At 45.5% G+C, this 18,121-nt stretch overlaps 1 protein-coding gene and 1 non-coding gene across 5 annotated transcripts in view; both read left to right on the top strand.

The window, feature by feature from the left end:
• Positions 1-10,420: 10,420 nt before the first annotated feature.
• Positions 10,421-18,121, top strand: part of FCSK (fucose kinase) — a 20,351-nt gene continuing 12,650 nt past the window's right edge. For 2 of the 4 annotated variants that reach the window (XM_039221444.1, XM_039221435.1), the window contains exons 1-4: positions 10,421-10,486; positions 15,108-15,213; positions 15,753-15,904; positions 16,640-16,690. In XM_039221444.1, the coding sequence (XP_039077375.1) occupies positions 15,132-15,213; positions 15,753-15,904; positions 16,640-16,690 (285 nt within the window). In that variant the 5' untranslated portion in view covers positions 10,421-10,486; positions 15,108-15,131. The other 2 variants (XM_039221455.1, XM_039221451.1) reach the window with 2 other exon arrangements.
• On the top strand, positions 15,459-15,565 carry LOC120225500. Its single transcript, XR_005526821.1, has one exon. It is a non-coding gene; the product is annotated as a U6 spliceosomal RNA (small nuclear RNA).

Here is an 18,121-nt window from a genome sequence, read left to right as displayed (position 1 = left end):
TTCGGCCGGAACCCGGCGGGGGGGCGTCTACCGCGTAGGAGGTGGGTCAGGGGGGATGGGAAATCTCCATTCCCAGAAGGCTGGGCTCCCAGCGTTTGAAACGGAGGATGTGGGTTGTGCGGTGCCTCGCGCCTAGATTGAATACCTGGATCCCCAGAGAGGTGCAGACTGTAGCCCAGGATGCCTCTCAGACGCGGCTGTGGCCAGCTGCGGCCGAACCCGGCTGAAAGGGAAGCCTCCGGGCCCCCGAACAGCGCCTCGGGTACCGTTCCCATTTGCGCTCCCAAGGGGCCATGACCTGAGACCAGCTTGACTTCGTGTCCGGGCTCTGCAAGCCGGAGCTGCGGTGGGGCCTCTGCGCCCAGGCGGGAGGAGAAGGGACTCCCGGAGCTGCGTGGGCGTGGGGTTTTCCCCACCCTGGAAAAGGGAGCCGAGTGACTCCGGGTTTCCCGGAGCGCTCACCCAATGGGGCACCTCATCCCAGTCGTACTCTTTTTTGTCAGATGCTCTCAGCTCCCTACTGTTTAGGATAAGGTGCACACATTTTAAGATTTTTCCATGTCTTCTCTTGTCAAGTCCTCTCCCCAACTTCCAAACCTAACTCCGATCCTTCATGAAGTTCCAGGTCGACTGCAGTTTCCTCTTTAAGCGTCACCTCCTCTGACAGAGCAGAAGCCTGTAGGTCCGTGGTTCTCAAACTTTGGTGTGTATTAGATTCTCCCGGGGAGCTTGTTCAAATGCAGGGGGCTCCTACTCGCAGTTTCTGTTGCAGTAACTCTAGGGTGGACCTGGGAATTTGTATTTCTAACAACGTCCCAGGTGATGCTCATGCTGCTGTGTTGGGGAACCACTTTGAGAACCGCTACAGTTGGTGTTTGCTAGACTTCTGGCATTGTCCTTCAAAGACGGACCTGCTGTGGAATATTGGCCTCTGAAGAGCCAGGCCATAGAAAGGCAGAGTCCTAGTGTAGTTTAGCATAAGGATGCTCTTTTATAATTGTAGTAAATAAGCATATCAGTTCATCCAGTAAAGAAAAATACAGTATGGGCCATCTGACTGAAAGGTGTTCCAGACTTTAGCCCTTGTCATTCACTCTAAAGCTGGGAAGGTTTTCCGTTGCCAAGGTGGCAGCTGAGGTACACCTGGTGCTCACTCTCCCTTCTCTTCCCCCATGGATGTAAGCCAACGGATGTGATCTCAAACCCAGAGGACATTGTAGAATCCACAGCCTCTGGGTGGGCTATGACCTGAAACAGGCAGGGGGGAGGGGAGTGAGAGGTGGGGAGGTGGGTTCCTGAGTCTCAGGTAGACTCTCCTTACCACCTGCTGTCCTGCGGTTCTGGGAACTACAAACATCTGAAGACAAAACTTGGGGTCCATCTCCTTCAGACACGACCCTAGACTCTTCCAGCTGTTAGGTGACAATGATTTCCTGCTTGATCAAACTTTGGCCAGGCTCCTCTGAGCTTTCTTTTCCTATAGGCCTCAACCTTGGCCTATAAAAACTATACTCTCTCAACATAAATTATTTCATTCATCCTTCTTCCTCTCCGTTAAAGACTTAAACACAATAACATAGTTTCTAACAGCTCAAAGCCACATCTCTAGGATGACCCTAGCCCATTTATTTATTTATTTATTTTTTAAATATGTATATTTTTAAATTTATTTCTAGGAGAGAGAGAGAGAGCGTGTGCAGGGGAGGGTCAGAGAGAGAGGGAGTCACAGACTGAAACAGGCTCCAGGCTCTGAGCTGGCAGTCAGCACAGAGCCCGACACGGGGCCCGAACCCACGAACCGCGAGATCATGACCTAAGCGAAAGTCGGACGCTCAACCAACTAAGCCACCCAGGCGCCCTGACCCTAGCCCCTTTAAAGTGCCTGCCAGAGAAAGCTCAAGGCTACTGAGAGAATTTACTGTTTGTTCTAGCCAATACCTGGTGGTAGGTGACTATTCCTACTTAAACATTTACTAAATAGGACTTGCAACTGTGATTCCTTCCTCTGTTCCTTTGAGATGTGTATGTATTTCCTAGAGTTCTGGTGTGCCTTTCCCAAAGACCTGAAAGCCATTCCTCTGAAATGTAATCATCAGGAAGGATAAGGCCTCTGTCTCCCAGTCTTTGTGGGAGGATAGAATCCTAACTTCTATATAATTGTCAGCCAACAGACACAGCTGGCCTAAGCATTTACACTGACCAACCCTTTGTTTTTTTTCACTTCCCTGACTCTACTGAGCCCTTGCTCACCTCCCTCTATACTCCCTCATTCTCTCTAAAATGCCCAGTCACCTTTACAAATACAAATTGAGTTCCTTTCACACTGGACCTTCTTCCTTTTTGCAGTAGTATATTCCCGGTTGAAATCTGTCCTTACCACTTTAACTAGTGTCTGGCTTTATTTATCTTTGACAAAGGGGGTTTGTACTCAGTCCTCAGGGCCCAGGCTCCAGCATTCCGCCTATGCACCAAGAGCCAAAGGGTGAGTTATTCCTGGGTCCTTGGGTAAATAGCCAAGTAGTTACCAGAGGCATTGGACCTTGACTAAAGTTAATTCTGGAATGCTTTCCTGTTTCCTTTAGATTTGTGTCCCCAACACAAGACTACGTAATCCATAAGCAACCTCTGCACCCCAGTCAAGTGCCATAGAAACATTCCCTTAACATGCAGAAGGTAAGTGAAAGTTTTTGTTTACATCTTTCTCCCAAATCTCTGTTAGCAGATTATTCTAGAGAATTAAGACGCTCTTTCATGGGCAGGACAGAAGGACCCTCTCTAAACTTCAGCTCCAACAGGAACTCTCATTGTTTACCTTTACCACCTCCCAATTAGATGTCAAAATGGTTCATCCATTTCCCCTTACTAGTTCTGCTTTCCCATCCTCTCCACCAATCCAAATTCTGCCTGACTGTCCAAAGTCTACCTTGAGTCTTCCTTAATCCAGAAGGTTCTCCCCAACTGCCTCAATGTAGCATTTGGATTTGAATCAGTCACTGAAAATCCTAGCTTTGCTGGTGAACTATCTATCCAGTGCAAGAGAATCAGTGAGACAGGAATTCGGGAGTTAGAATGAGGCAGATGAGAGCTCGGGGCTTTGGAGGCAGATAGCTACTAACAGCAAGGTGCGAAGAGCAGCTGGCTCCCTCACTTCCTGGGTTTCTGTTTGGGGGACAGAAGCTTAAAGTTGGACCAGTCTGGCAGCTCCCACCCTGAATGTTGTGTGTGACACAGAGCAAGTTACACAATTCTTTCATCTGTAAGATGGGAATCATAATACTTAAAAGACCTTATTTTTTAGATTTGTTGTAAAGATTGAATGAAAAATACTATGATCTTAGCTAGGAAGACTATCAAAAATAAATCGAGTTAATCTATAAATTTAATGTGATTTCAGTACATCAGGTTTTTTTTTGTCGTTTGTTAACTTTTGGAGGTGGGAGAGAGAAGGAGATACATTGGTTTTTAAAAATTTTTTCTTATGTCTTTATTTTATTTTGAGAAATAGAGAGTGAGAGGGGGAGGGGCAGAGAGAAAGGGAGACAGAAACTGAAGCAGGCTCCAGGCTCTGAGCTGTCAGCACAGAGCCAGATGCAGGGCTTGAACCCACAGACTGTGAGATCATGACTTGAGCTGAAGTCAGACACTTAACTGACTGAGCCACCCAGGTGCCCCACACTCATTTTTTAAAAATTATTTGGGGGGCACCTAATTTCAGCTCAGGTCATAATCTCATGCTTTGTGAGATCAGCCCCGTGTCCATCTCTGCACTGACAGCAGGGAGCCTGCCTGGGATTCTCTCTCTCCCTCTTTCTATGCCCATTCCCCATGTTCTCTCTCAAAATAAATAAACACACATGAAAAAAAAACCCTCACTTAATAATATATACTGAAACCATATTTATTGAATGACAATATGTCTATGATTTGCTTCAAAATAAACCAGGGTTGGGTAGAAGTATAGATACAAGGTTGACTGAATTGATCATTGTTGGAGTGGGGAGATGATCATTACTTGGGGTTCATGATAACAGTTTTTTCTATTTTTGCCTGTGTTTGAAATTTTCCATAGTAATATGGTTTAAATATCTTTTAGTCAGATCTCTACCACATACCTAGCTAAAAACCACCACCACCACCAAAAAGCAAGTTAATAAAAATGGGAGATACTTTTGCCATTTATTTATTTATTATTATTATTATTTTTTTATTCAAGGGAGTGAGGGGCAGAGGGAGAGAGAATCTCAAGTAGGCTCCATGCTCAACTCTCAGCCTGATGCAGGGCTCAATCCCACGACCCTGGGATCATAATCTGAACTGAAATCGAGAGTTGGACACTCAACTGACCAAGCCACCCAGGCGCCCCCATTTTTGTAATTTATATTAAAGAGTGAAGAGCTAATACAAATGCTTTTGTAAATCAGTAAGAAGACCAAGAAACCGCTAGGAAATGTAAAAATTATGTAAACAGTTCACAATACAAGGAAAAACAATGGTTCTGACGTAAAAAGATGCAGCTTTATTTTCTAAAGAATTGTGGTAAATTATACATTAGATTTACACCTTAACCATTTTTAAGTGTACAGCTCAGTGGCAGTAAGTATATTCACATTGTGTGCCCATCACCACCATCCATCCACAGAGCTCTTTTCATCATGCAAAACTGGAAAGTTCTATACCCATTAAACAATGACTCCTCACATTCTCCCCTCCCCCAGCTCCTGACAACCACCATTCTACTTTCCGTCTCTATAAATTCGACTATGAAGTCATATCAGCATGAGGACAGTATTTGTCCTTTTATGTCTGGCTTGTTTCGCTTAGCATAATGTCCTCAATGTTCATCCACATTGTAGCATGTGTCAGGACTTCCTTCCTTTTTTAGGCTGAATAATATTCTGTTGTATGTATGTACCACATTTTATCTATTTATTTGTTGGCTAACACTTGGATTGCTTCTCTGTTTTGGCTCTTGCAAATAAAGCCACTGTGAACACAGGTGTATAGATCTCTCTTCAAGTTCCTGTTTTCATTCTTTTTAGGTATATACCCAGAAGTGGATTTACTGTATCATATGACAATTCTGTTTTTAATTTTTCGAGGACCCATCAAAATATTTGTCATGATGGCTGTACCATTTTACATTCCCACAATAGTGACAAAGGTTTCAATCGTTCCACATCTTCACTAGCCATTATTTTCTCAGAGCTTCACTCTTAATAAAAGAAATGCAAATTAAAACCACACTGAAGTATCATTTTTCACCTATCAGATTGGCAAGGACCAAAAAGCTTGATAACTATCTTGGCAAGAGTGTGGGGAACAGGATTCTTATACACTGTCAGTGTGACAGGAAATTGGTACAGCCTGGAAGAAGAATAACTTGGTAATGTCTTCAGATTATTCCTGCACACACCATTTGACCTTACAGTTTCTAAGAAAATATCCTACTTACACATTTTCTTAGTTACCTACAACATTTGTTACAACATTGTAAGAGCAAATAGTAAAAATGATTGGCACCTAAGTGTTGGGGCACCTGGGTGGATCAGTTGGTTAAGCATCCCACTCTTGATTTCAGCTCAGGGTTGTGGGATCTAGCCCTGAGTCGGGCTCAGTGCTGAGTGTGGAGCCTGCTTAAGATTCTCTCTCTCTGGGCTCCTGGGTGGCTAAGTCAGTTAAGTGTCCGCCTTCTGTTCAAGTCATGATCTCACGGTTTGTGAGAGCCGTGAGTTGGGCTCTCTGCTGTCAGCATGGAGCCTGCTTTGGATCCTCTGTCTGCACCCCCCCCCGGCACCTCCCCCATGCTCGTTTTCTCTCCCTCTCTCAAAAATTAAAAAAAATTTCTATAAGTTGATGATATAAATTATGGGTTCATTTATGATTCAAATGAGTAGATTGAAGAAGCTTCAATTGATGTCTGTTGTTATTACTTCAATGGGTAACAAACTACTGGAGAGCAGGGAACTGGCTTTTGTAGGTCCAAACAGACCTCCAAGAAATATTGATTAAATTAATGAAGTTATTTCTTAGTCTCTGGCAGAACTGAATTGGCAGGCCACTCAGAGAGGTTAAGTGGCTCGTCCAAGGTCATTCATATATAATATATATTATCTATTCCTTGTGTGCAAAGCACAGTGGAGGGCACTGTGAAATTGAAAAATTGGATCCCATCTTCTAAGAGCTTGAGATCTAGTAAAGCATTCTGGCAGACGCCATTAAAAATATCAAGATGGTGCGTGTGTGCATGTGTGTGTTTAATGACTTTATTTTTGAGTAATTTCTAACCCAGCATGGGGCTCAGACTCACAACCCCGAGATCAAGAGTCACATGCTCTACTGACTGAGCCAGCCAGCTGCCCCCACAATATCAAGGTTTTTTTAAATGGTCCTTTCAATTATAGCGATAGAGACCATTGTTCTGGTGAATAAATTAAGGCACAGATCAGAGAAGCAGTTTCTCAAAAGTCATATGAAGAAAGAGAAGAAAGGTGCTGCTGACTATAACAGAGGTCATCCTCACATTTGTGCCCCAGCCTTAATGTCCTAGGGGGTTCATTTCAGGGGAAGCAGTTCCCATCAATGTTCCTTGCACTGCATCAGCCTTCTCAAAGGTGTCTGGGTCCTGTGAGATGCTCCTCTATGAAAGGATTCCATAACCTGTGTGTAAAATGTTTTATACATTAATCTTAAGGTTCCCCATGCAAATAGGTGCTTTTTCCCTACCTTTGCCCACTGAGAAGGCCCGAGAGCAGTGCGTGGAGAGCAGTGCGTTGGCAGCAAGCACACTGAGGTGGTTGTTGTTGTTGTTGAATTGAGGTGAAAATCACATCACATAAAATTAACCATTTCATTTTTAAATTTTTATTCTATTTTTTTTGGAGGGGGCACCTGGAAATTAACCATTTTAAAGCATACAATTAAGTGTATTTAGTACATTCACAATGTTTCGTAACCAATACTTCTCTCTAGTTCCAAAACATTTTCATTATCCCCAAAGAAAATCCTGCACCCATTAAGCCATCACTCCTCATACTCCCTCCCCTTAGTCCCTGGCAACCACTCTTTTCTGTCTTTATGGATTTATTATTCTAAATATGTCTTATAAATGGGGGGCACCTGGGTGGCTCAGTCAGTTAAGTGTCTGACTTGGGCTCAGGTCACGATCTCACAGTTTGTGAGTTCAAGCTCCACGTTGGGCTTTCTGCTGTCAGGGCAGAGCCCACTTTGGGTCCTTTGCCTCCCTTTCTCTTTCTGCCCCTACCCTGCTGATACTCTCCCTGTCTCTCAAAAACAAATAAACACTAAAATAAATAAATAAATATTTCATATAAATGGAATCATACAAAATACAGTCATTTGTGTCTAACTTCTTTGACTTAGCATAATGTTTTCAATATTCATCTATGTTATAGCATGTATTAGTATTTCATTCTTTTTATGACCAAATAATATTCCATTGTACCGATATACTATATTTGGTTTCTCCAGTATATTGGTTTTTTATAGTTGTAAGAAGAAAATAGACTTGTCTATCTTTGTTTAGTGGCTTTACACCCTCCTCTGAAGCAACACTTGCTAACATCTTATTGAAACACTCATGGGAAAGTACTGCACAAGATATTTGTTAAGCCCGACGGTCAGACTTTGGGGAAGACAATCCACTTAATGATGAAATAGATTTAATAGCTCTCCAGAAGGGCTTCACTGTTTATTCTATGAAGTCTGTGTTTTAATTTTTAAAAACCATACGAGCTGTTTCATTTTCTCCTTAGAAGACTCAGCAGAAGAGTTTAATGTCTTCTATTTTCTTCACCTTGTTCCCATCTCTTCACTAGTCTTCCTGTAGTAAATGCTACTGGTTATATCCCTTTACAGGGATGTTGCCTCCATTCTCTACTAATGACCCACAGCTTCAGCCTTCTCTGGACACTTGTCCTCGGTCCACTTGAGCTGTTTCATCCAGGCATGCCTGGGAAATTATGCTCCTCCTTTCCCCACTTCCCAATGGCTGACAGCGTATGAATGACTGATGTGGGGTACAAAGTCCAGCTCCCTTGCTTCTCAGAGGGATAAAACTTGTGCATTTTATGCCTCAGAACTCTCTGTAGGATCAGACTGAGGCTAGATATCTTTGTTTGGCTGCTTCTCCTTCCCTATCCTGCTGGCCCTATCCCTGTCTTAATAAATCATTTGCACAAGAATCCCTGTCTCAAGCTCTGGACCTAGGTCCCCAACTTGAGCGATTACTGTGAATAGTCCTGGCTCCTAGAGAGACTTCCTGCTACTAGCAGCAGGCATACACCTCATCTAGGGCCCTGCAGATTGCACCTCCTCCAGAAGCCCTCCTGGACCTGGGCCCTCACACTCTGACAGCATGTTTATTTAATAAGGAAATTGGATGCCTACTCTGGCCAGGTACTATGATAACCCTTTTATGTACATTAGCACATAATCCTCCTAACAAATTGATTAAATGCTATTGTGTTCTTATAGATGAAGAAACTGAGGTTCAGATGAGGCTCAGAGAGGTTGAGTGTCTTGCTAACATAGTTAGAAAGTAATGGGAACTAGGGATGACTTGTTTGATTTCACACCCTTGTATTTAGCTACTATACTCTACCCTGTATTATAGCATCAGAACTTTTTTTTATGGGTCTGTCCACCCCAGACATTGGGACTATGTACAGAGCAGAGAGTTGTATGTTGTTATGTCTGTTGCTGACAGATTGCACTGAGGGCTTCATCTTATTGAAAATGTTCCTTATTGAAAATCTTTGCTACTCAGACCAAAGGATTCTACAGTAACATTGGAGCTCTCCCCTCATCATGTCTGCCCTAGGAGGTAGGGTGAAACCCTTTGCCTCCGAGCAAATTGGGGCACACTGTTTTCCTTGAGCCCCTGCCAGAGCTGCAGTTATAGGCATTCCTGCCTTCCACTCCACTGCAGAGTGGGGATCTGCATTGCTGAGAACAGCAGCAGTGGGAGACAGCTCGTCACTTCCCTGGATGCCTCCTGGGTTCACAGAAGAGTGAGCAGGCACAGAAGTGGGGCTGGGGGATCAGACCTGGGCCAGGTGAAGAGCGGGGAATGACTCCTGGGGGAGAAGGCCAAGGAAGGAAAGAGATTTGGGGGAGGAGGCAGGGCAGTGGGAGCTGAGTAGGGAATTGTTGGTTATTCATTCATTTGACAAATTGTTTTAACCACCTACAGCATCCTAGGCACCATTTTGGGGGCTGACAAACCAAAGACTCTGCTTTAATGAGGCAACTTGAGAAGAATGACAATGAAAATAATCATATTTATGGTTAATATTTTTTGAGTATTTACTATGGAGTCAAGCATTTATCTTATCCTCACAACAATCTCAGGCATTTGAAACTATTATTATTAACCTGTTTTATAGATGGTGACAAGAAGACACAGAGTAGCCAAGTGACTGGCCAAGGTTACACAGAGTTTGAGCAGGGTCTCTCATCTCCTTAGAGATCGATCCCAAGGCCTCTCAGTCTTCTTACTGACCATAGTAGATTTGGAAAGTACATTCTTGTAAGAAAAATTCAGATATTAGCAATGAAACTCAATTTCTCCTTGTCCATGCCCATTCCTAGCAGTCTTCACCACAGGCCATGTTAGTTACGAACACTATGTGTCCATATACATTATTTTTTTATGAGTAGGCTTCCTGTACATACAGTTCTACAACTTGCTTTTTCCTCCCTTAACAAAATGTCTTGAACACAGCTCCCTATTGTACACATAGTTCTATTTCTTCCTGATCGCTGCATAGTATTCCATGGCATGGATATACCCTGGAGAACGGTGTTTCCAATTTTCCGCTTTTAAAAACAATGCTGCCATTCACAACTCTTCCAAAAGGTCGGCAGATACTCTTCCTACTGCAGAGCTGGAAAGTTTCTTCCGGAAGGACCCATGTGATGAATCCTGCGAAAGCACTAACCAACTACCAATCCAACAGTAGCCGCTTATGCTTAGGCAACAATCTGTTATTATTCAGCCCCCCACCCCATCACTGGAATTTATTTTCTTCCGAGGAAAGGAGCTGCCCAAGGTCCCGGCTAGTGGGTTAAACAGACCCCAAATGTGGAATATCCAGTCAGAGAAAGCGAGCCCGTGTCTTTAAGATGCACTTGTTCCTCTGGGAGTTGTAGTTTTGCTGGGCAACGGAGCCACCTTCTCGCCTCACCTCCCTTCTAGATCTGAAGACTCGCCCTTTAGGAAAGCGCAGCCCTCGTCAGATTTGCGTACCCGTGCAATACATAGCTCGGAGTTAGTTTTTCTGGGGAGAATAAACAAGGACGCGAGGAAGGGAGAAACTACATTTCCCAGGGTGCATCGCGAAGGGACGAACAGCCACGCCTTAAAGAGCACACTGCGCCCTACAGAGGCAGGTACGTCGGTCCGCGCTGGTTCTGGATTTGCACACCCCAGTCCTCCCACAGTTTTTCGGCCCACGCTCTCGGACTGGTAGGACGGAGCTAGGCCAGTGGCCTCCCGTTATTATTCCCCGATTGGGAAGAGTCTCCGGGAACTCTGCCGGCTTCCCTGGACGCTCACTGCCTATAGTGGGCGTCTGCAGGTCCTGCTACCCCTTGGCCTGGATCTTTTCAGTGGGAACTCCGGGACCTGGCAAGTGCTGGGGCACCTGGGGACACCTGGGACAGGGAGGGATACGGGCCCCAGAGGCCCCTCACCCCTGAGACAAGTGGGGCGCTGGATGCTGGTGCTGCTGCCTCAGTTTACTTGACCTGGGCTTTTCATTACGCACAAATCTCAATTACAGGACGTTTGTATAATTTGCAAAGTGATTTTATTACCAGTCATCTTCTTTCTGCCTTTTTATTTTCTAGAAGGCAAATTAGATCCCTTCATGATTCCGTGTTTCCTGCCCCCCACCCCCAAACTTCTAAAATGCAAAATCTCTGTTCCACCTCTCTTCAAAAAGCATAGACTCTAGACTCCAGGAGAGATGTCTTGTTTTCTTCCGGGTGGTTAAGAACATGAACCTTGGTGTTGGACACACCTGGCCCGCCTGTGCTAGCTGTGTGTGGCTTTGAGCAGACTATTTAATCTCTTTCAGCTAGTTTCCTTATCTATGTCATGGGTGTGATAAGATGTAATTCATAGGGCTATTGAGTGAATCATGTGAGCTGATTGTGCAATGCCTTTGGCCTTGGTCACTGAAAAAAAGTTTATGTGTTGGCATGCTCCTCCGCCTGATTTCCCTAGGCCTTCCCTGATTTTTTCTTTTTCATGGGCATCTTTGACTTGGAGAATATTTCAGAACCTTCACTCCCACCTCCCACTGGTTTCGTGGTCAAGTTAAACTCTCCTGTTCCCTTTCCCTGCTATAGAGAACTACCCCTGCCGTGTGCCACATCTTTTACATTTTATTTAATACTAGTAACATTCCTAGGAGGTTGGTATCTTTGGCATAAAAAGGTTAGGTGACCTTCTCAAATCATACAGGAAGAGGCAGAGATGGGAACAGAGGGCTGATTCCCAGCCCTGGAAGGCTCTTCTGCCCTAGTGTCTAGTAGGGTGCAGTCCAGATAGGGTTGCCCTCCTCCCTCTGGCCATGATCTGTCACCTATGGCTCCCAGACTTCCTGGGTCATTGGACTCTCATTGGAGCATTTATTCCTTGCTCTCTTTCAGCACCTATGCTTGGGACCAAATATTACCACCATCACCTGCATACGAATTGGAGCAACCCAGGTCCCAGTCACGACTGCAGCATCCATTAGTAAATGGAGCATCCACTGTAAAGTGGAGATGATAATAATTATCCTGAGGGGATGTTCTGAGGACAAAAAGTCATGATGTCTTAACCGTGGACCAGAGTGGGGAGCTCAGTCCCAGTGGTTGTTATCATTAACATCCTCCTCATTCCATTATTACCTTGCATTTAGACTTTATCATAATAGCCAGTATACACTGAGCGCTTCACTCATATTTACTCCTTTTGTTCTTTCCCTGTCCCTACAGTGTAGGTGCAGTGTAGTGTTTAATAGAGTGGACTCTGGGGGAAAAGTGTTTGATTCAAATTTGGCTGTGCTACTTGCTAGCTGCATGACCTTGGGCAGTACTTCATCTCTCTGTGCCTCAGTTCCTTAATCTCTGAGGATAGATTGTACTTCCCTGACACTAAGTTAGAAGTTCTTACAGTGATTTTTTTTTTCCTTTGAAGGTGCCAAGAGAGGGATGTTACTATACTCCCCATGTTGGTTCAGATCCTTGGAGAAGCAGAGACCACAATGGGACTAGACTTGCAAGAGATTTACTGGGGAAGGGCACAAAGGGGAAGTAGCTAGAGAAGGCAGGGAGAGCTGTCAGGCCGCTGCCTGTGAAGAAGCACCGAAAGGGGGGCAGGGAGGGAGGGACGGAGGAAGGAAGGATAAAAAGAAGGAAAGATGGAGGAATAGAGGGAGGGGAGGGGTTGGAAGGATCTCTGACTGCCTTGCAGTTCTGAAATGGTGTCTGTTGGATTGATGGGGACTCTAGGAAGTAGGGTTACCTGTCAGAGGATCCTCATCTTGCAGGAATGAGTCTGTGTCATGTCCTTGCTGTGCGAAGTCACTGGTTGGGAGCAATTGGTGGGAAGTGTGGCCTCCATGTGAACAAGCTGGGGGGCATTTGTCAGTTCCACTCTCTGCTGCAGGAGGCTTGCGAGGATTCGGAGTGACGGAGATCACACAGCGCATTTGCCAAGCTGGGATCCCTTGAGGCCCCTTTATTGGAAAGGCCAGATGGACATCCTGGGGAATGCCTTTTTCCTCAGGTGGCTGGCCAAGATCTCTAGCTCAAATTTCCCCTCTGGATTTCCCTCCCAGGTTTAGCAGAGAACAGAACAATTTCTGTTAGTGGTGGAGGCTTTCACTGAAAGCTGGTGGGAATGTGGGTATGGCTAAGTGGTGGTGTCTGTCAGCCCTGACCATAGGCTTGATGGCAGCAGGGTCTGGCTTATGTAAGAGGGCACTGTTGCTGTTGGCTCTTAGTTGGTGCATGGGCTGACTACTGGACACACACTCTGGGCAGCCCATCATCCCTCCCATTTGGAGGTTGGAGGGGAGAGGAGGGGATGGGCTGCTTTGTGGGACAGCAGCTGGATCCTTATCAGAGGTAGATGCCAAGGCACCTTTGAGCACTTGTCTACAGATCATCTTGGGGGCTCTGAAGTCAGATTGATTTCCCAACTGGTAGGAGAGGAATTTTGAGGGGGATAGTGGAGGTTGAAGCCATAGCTTTTGGCCCACCTTCCCCTCACTTGCTCAGGGTGCCCTAGAGGAAGATGGCTGACAGGTAGGTTGTAGCCCCTTTCTGGCTTGGAGCTTCTGGCAGGGGAGCTTCTTTTTTTTTTTTTTTTTTTTTTTTTTTTTTTTTTTTTTTTTTTTTTTTTTTTTTTTTTTTTTTTTTTTTTGATTTTTTTTTTAATGTTTTATTTATTTCTAGGAGAGAGAGAGACAGCGTGAGCAGGGGAGGGTCAGAGAGAGAGGGAGTCACAGACTGAAACAGGCTCCAGGCTCTGAGCTGGCAGTCAGCACAGAGCCCGACGCGGGGCTCGAACCCACGAACCGCGAGATCATGACCTAAGTGAAAGTCAGACGCTTAACCGACTAAGCCACCCAGTTGCCGCTGGCAGGGGAGCTTCTTGAGGTCCTTCTAGTGGATACTGTAGGCACCCTGCCCTATCCCCTTGAACAGGCTGGTGCACTCCTCCCACAGCTGCCCTCTTCTCCAGGGATTTGCCATTAGCTTCAGGAGCCTGGGAGGTTAGAACCTCCCTCCCTCTCCTCCTCCTAGCTCACAGCCAGTAATTGAATGATGAGGGGCAGCTCTTTGCTTTAAGGTGAGACCCACTGTCAATCCCACCTTGCTCCCCCCAACTTCCTCTCCTGAGGAAATCACATGCATCCAGATTGACCCAGCAATCCCATACCTGGGTGTACATTGGCAGAGGCGAGGTCTACTGTTCACCCTAAACCTGCATACACGTGTTTTTTGCTTTTTGTTTTTTTGTTTTTTTTTTGAGAGAGAGCACGAATGGGAGAGGGGCTCTGAAGTGGGCTCTGCACTGTCAACAATGAGCCCAGTGTGGGGCTCAAACTCACAAAACTGTGAGATCATGACCTGAGCCGAAGTCAGACGCTCAATCGACTGAGCCACCCAGGTCCGCCTGCATACAAATGTTTATAGCAGCCCTGTTCATGATTCCCCAAAGCTGCAGGTAGCCCAAATGTCCTTGGATGGATGGATGGATGGATGGATGGATGGATGGATGGATGGATGGAGAAACAGACCATGGAGGTCAATTCATGCAATAGACTATTGCTTGGCAAATAAAGAGAAAGAAGTAGTGATATGCCCAGTCAACCTAGATGAATCGTAAAGGCATTATGTTAAGTTGAAAGAAGCCAATCTCAAAATACTGCATCCCAGCCATGGAGCTGTGGAGAACAGAGTGTGGTTGTCAGGGGTGAGGGATGGAGGAGGGTGTGACGAAAGGGAGAATGTGCAGGAGTTTTTTTTGGGTGTGGAAAGTGGTGATGACTAAAAGAATCTATACATGTGTTAAAATTCACAGAACTACGTGGGTGCCTGGGTAGCTCAGTCGGTTGAGCATCTGACTTAGGCTCAGTTCATGATCTCATGATTCATGAGTTTGAGCCCCGTGTCGGGCTCCGTGCTGACTGCTCAGATCCTGGAGCCTGCTTCGGATTCTGTGTCTCCCTCTCTCTCTCTCTGCCCCTCCCCTGCTCTTTCTCTCTCTCTAAAATGAATAAACATTAAAATTTTTAAAAAAATTTCACAGAATTATCAATTTTATGGTAAGATAAATTTTTTTTAATGTTTATTTTTGAGAGATTGACAGAGCAGGAGTGAGGGAGGGGCAGAGAGAAAGGGAGACACAGAATCTGAAGCAGGCTCCAGACCCTGAGCTGTCAGCCCAGAGCCCGATGTGGGGCTTGAACTCACAAATCGTGAGATCATGACCTGAGCCTAAGTCAGACACTTAACCAACTGAGCCACCCAGGCGCCCCAAGATAAATTTTTTAAGAAGTTCACACACACTTGTATCTCTGCCACAGGGAGCCGCCTCAACTTTGGCCAGAATGGTGCAACCGAAGGGTGTTGATTGGACGGTCATCATCCTGACATGCCAGTACAAGGATAATGTCCAGGTCTTCCAGAGAGGTAGGGGACACCTCCTTCCCACTTTGCCCCAGTTGTAGAACCCCTACCATACCCCCACAGCCCCAGGAGCTAGGAAGACCCAGTTTCAGGCCCAGATTCTGCTGCTTTCTAGCCATGTGACCTCAAGACACATCATATCATTTCACTAAGACTGAAGTGTTTTCATGTGTCGAATGGGACTGGTTGTACTTAACGTCATAGAGCTGGGCGAAGATCTAAGGAGCTACTCCATAAAAAGCTCCTAAGTATTCATTTTGGCAGCACAGGTACTCAAATTAGAACCACACAGGGAAGGTTAGCATGGCCTCTATTGAAGGATCACATGCAAATTCGGGAAGCCTTCCATATTTTTTACAAATACCAAATCATTATGTTGCATGGCTGAAACAATGTAATGTTATACATCAATTATAAATCAATTAAAGAGAAGCTCCTAGGTCAAAGAAGATAAAATAACGGCTATTGGTAGATTTGCTCTAGGTGCTCTGGACCAGGGCACGGAGACGGGGCACTGGTCACAGCTTGTGTTCTAACCACAGAGCTGGAGGTGCGGCAGAAGCGGGAGCAGATCCCGGCCAGGACACTGTTACTGGCTGTGGAGGACCCTGAGATGCGCGTGGGCAGCGGAGGAGCCACCCTCAATGCCCTGCTGGTGGCTGCGGAACACCTGAGTGCCCGGGCAGGCTTCACTGTGAGTGCTCATGTCCCAGTCAGAATGGGGGTGGGGGCTTCACACAGATTATTCCCTAGGTCACCAGCTCTTGGGGCCCCATTACCTGGTCAGTTCAGCGTTTGGTATTAGTTTCTGTGCAGGTAGATTGGGGAGGTTCACCAGGAGGGGGCAGAAGCAGGGCCAGCCTTTCTAGTTATTTTAGAACATCAGAGCCAGTATCTGAGAATCCAGCATCTTTTGAAAACTTCCTGCCTCTCCTTCCCACATGGCAACTATTTGCTGGCACTGGGATGTGGCTGTCCCCTTTGTGCAGGGCCCAGGGGTCAGTGTTCCCACCAGGCCCACCTCCCTCCCATATACAGCCACTTCACTCAGTCACCTGGGCCTCATGGCACCCTGACAATAGGGAGTGAGGGTGGTCATAGGAAGGGACATGCTGTTATGATGGAGGTGGCCCCAGCAGGGGAGGCTACCACTGTGTGGTTGCCATGGAGTTTGACTTACTGTGAGTCACCTGGCCAGCCCCACATCCTTGCTTGTGGCTTTCTCCAAAAACGGGGACAGAGAAGCTTCTTTATCCAGGAGGAGCCAGAACTGCCCCTTGCCTGCCTATGGCCATTGGTCTTGACCTTGTCTTTTCTTCCTTTGGTACCTGAGTGGATTTGTGTTGGGGTCTCTCTCTGGACAAGAGGACAACATCCTTGGTGCCATCTGCCCAGGCTTCTGTCAACGGGGCTCTTCCACTTCTGACAGGTGGTGACATCGGATGTCCTGCACTCAGCCCGGATCCTTATCCTGCACATGGTTAGTAGAGGACCATGTAGCTCTTCAGGGGCCATGGAGAAGGCTGGAACCATCAATCCTTGGGGGTAGATACATGTTCTACCTTTGTGTGTGTTCAAGGTGTTCATTGTGCAATTCCAGAAGAATCAGAATCAGAATTGATCCAGATGTCTAGAAATAGGGAACTGGCTGAATATAAGCAGCATATCCTTCTGGTAGAATGTTAGACAGTGATCTAAAAGTCCCACTGGGGCACCTGAGTGGCTCAGTGGGTTAAGCGTGTGACTCATGCTTTTTGCTCAGGTCATGATCTTGAGGTTTATGGAACTGAGCCCTGTATTGGCTCTGCACTGACAGCACAGAGCCTGCTTGGGGTTCTCTCTTTCCCTCTCTCTCTGCCCCTCCCCCACTTGTGTGTACATGCGCATGCATGCTCTCTCTCTCAAAATAAATAAATAAACTTAAAAAAAAAGTGCAGCTAACTCTGCACATTGACACCTGGAAAGAGACCAGCTCTGTGACTTTGGACAAGTCACTTGACCCTTTCTTCCTAGGCCTTAGCTTCCTCATCTATAAAATGAGGATGGCAACAGTTTCTACTTCGTGTGGATATGCTGAGATGATCCATGTAAATGCTAAAATGGGGCCTGGTCTGGCTCAATTTGATCATTCAGTGGATGTGTTTTCATTGTTTAAGGGAATAAGCCAGCCACACACATTTATATAGAATGATCTCAATTTTTTTTAATTTGGAATTTTGTGTGTTTATTTTAAACTTTCTTTAGCCATTCTTTTCCTTTTTTTTTTTTTTAAGATTTTTTTAAAGTACCAGAGAGACTGGAAGTTTTATTTATTTATTTTTAAAAGTCTACTTATTTATTTTGAGAGAGAGAAAGAGAGAGAATAAGTTGGGGAGGGACAGAGACAGAGGGAGAGAGACAGTCCTAAGCAGGCTCCATGCTGTCAGCACAGAGCCTGATTCAGGGCTTGAATTCACAAACCATGAGGTCATAACCTGAACCCAAACCAAGAATCAGATGCTTAACTGACTGAGCCATCCAAGGGTCCCAAGATATTTTTAAATAATCTCTACACCTAGTGTGAGGCTCTAATGTACAGTCCTGAGATCAAGAGTTGTATACTCTGCCGACTGAACCAGCCAGGGGTCCTTTTCATCAGAATTTTGATGAAGATGAATGTCAATCCACATGCAAGAAATAATACAGAAAGAGAAGCCTTTGTAAACTTTGCCCAGATTCCTCCGATGGTAATATTTTCAGCAACTATAGTGTAACCACAGCCAGGTATTGACATTGATACAATTCCCAAACTTTTCTCTTAGTTTTACTTGTAGTTGTGTGTGTGTCTTTGTGTGTATTAGTTTCTGTTGTTTCTCCACCTTCTCATGATCTCATTTAAAATTCTTTTTTTTTTTTTTTTTTTTTTTTATTT

Source organism: Hyaena hyaena, unplaced genomic scaffold (genome assembly GCF_003009895.1).
Source record: "Hyaena hyaena isolate Hyena2069 unplaced genomic scaffold, ASM300989v1 scaffold_18, whole genome shotgun sequence".
Lineage (NCBI taxonomy): Eukaryota > Metazoa > Chordata > Mammalia > Carnivora > Hyaenidae > Hyaena > Hyaena hyaena.
This window is presented reverse-complemented; position numbering and strand designations above follow the sequence as displayed.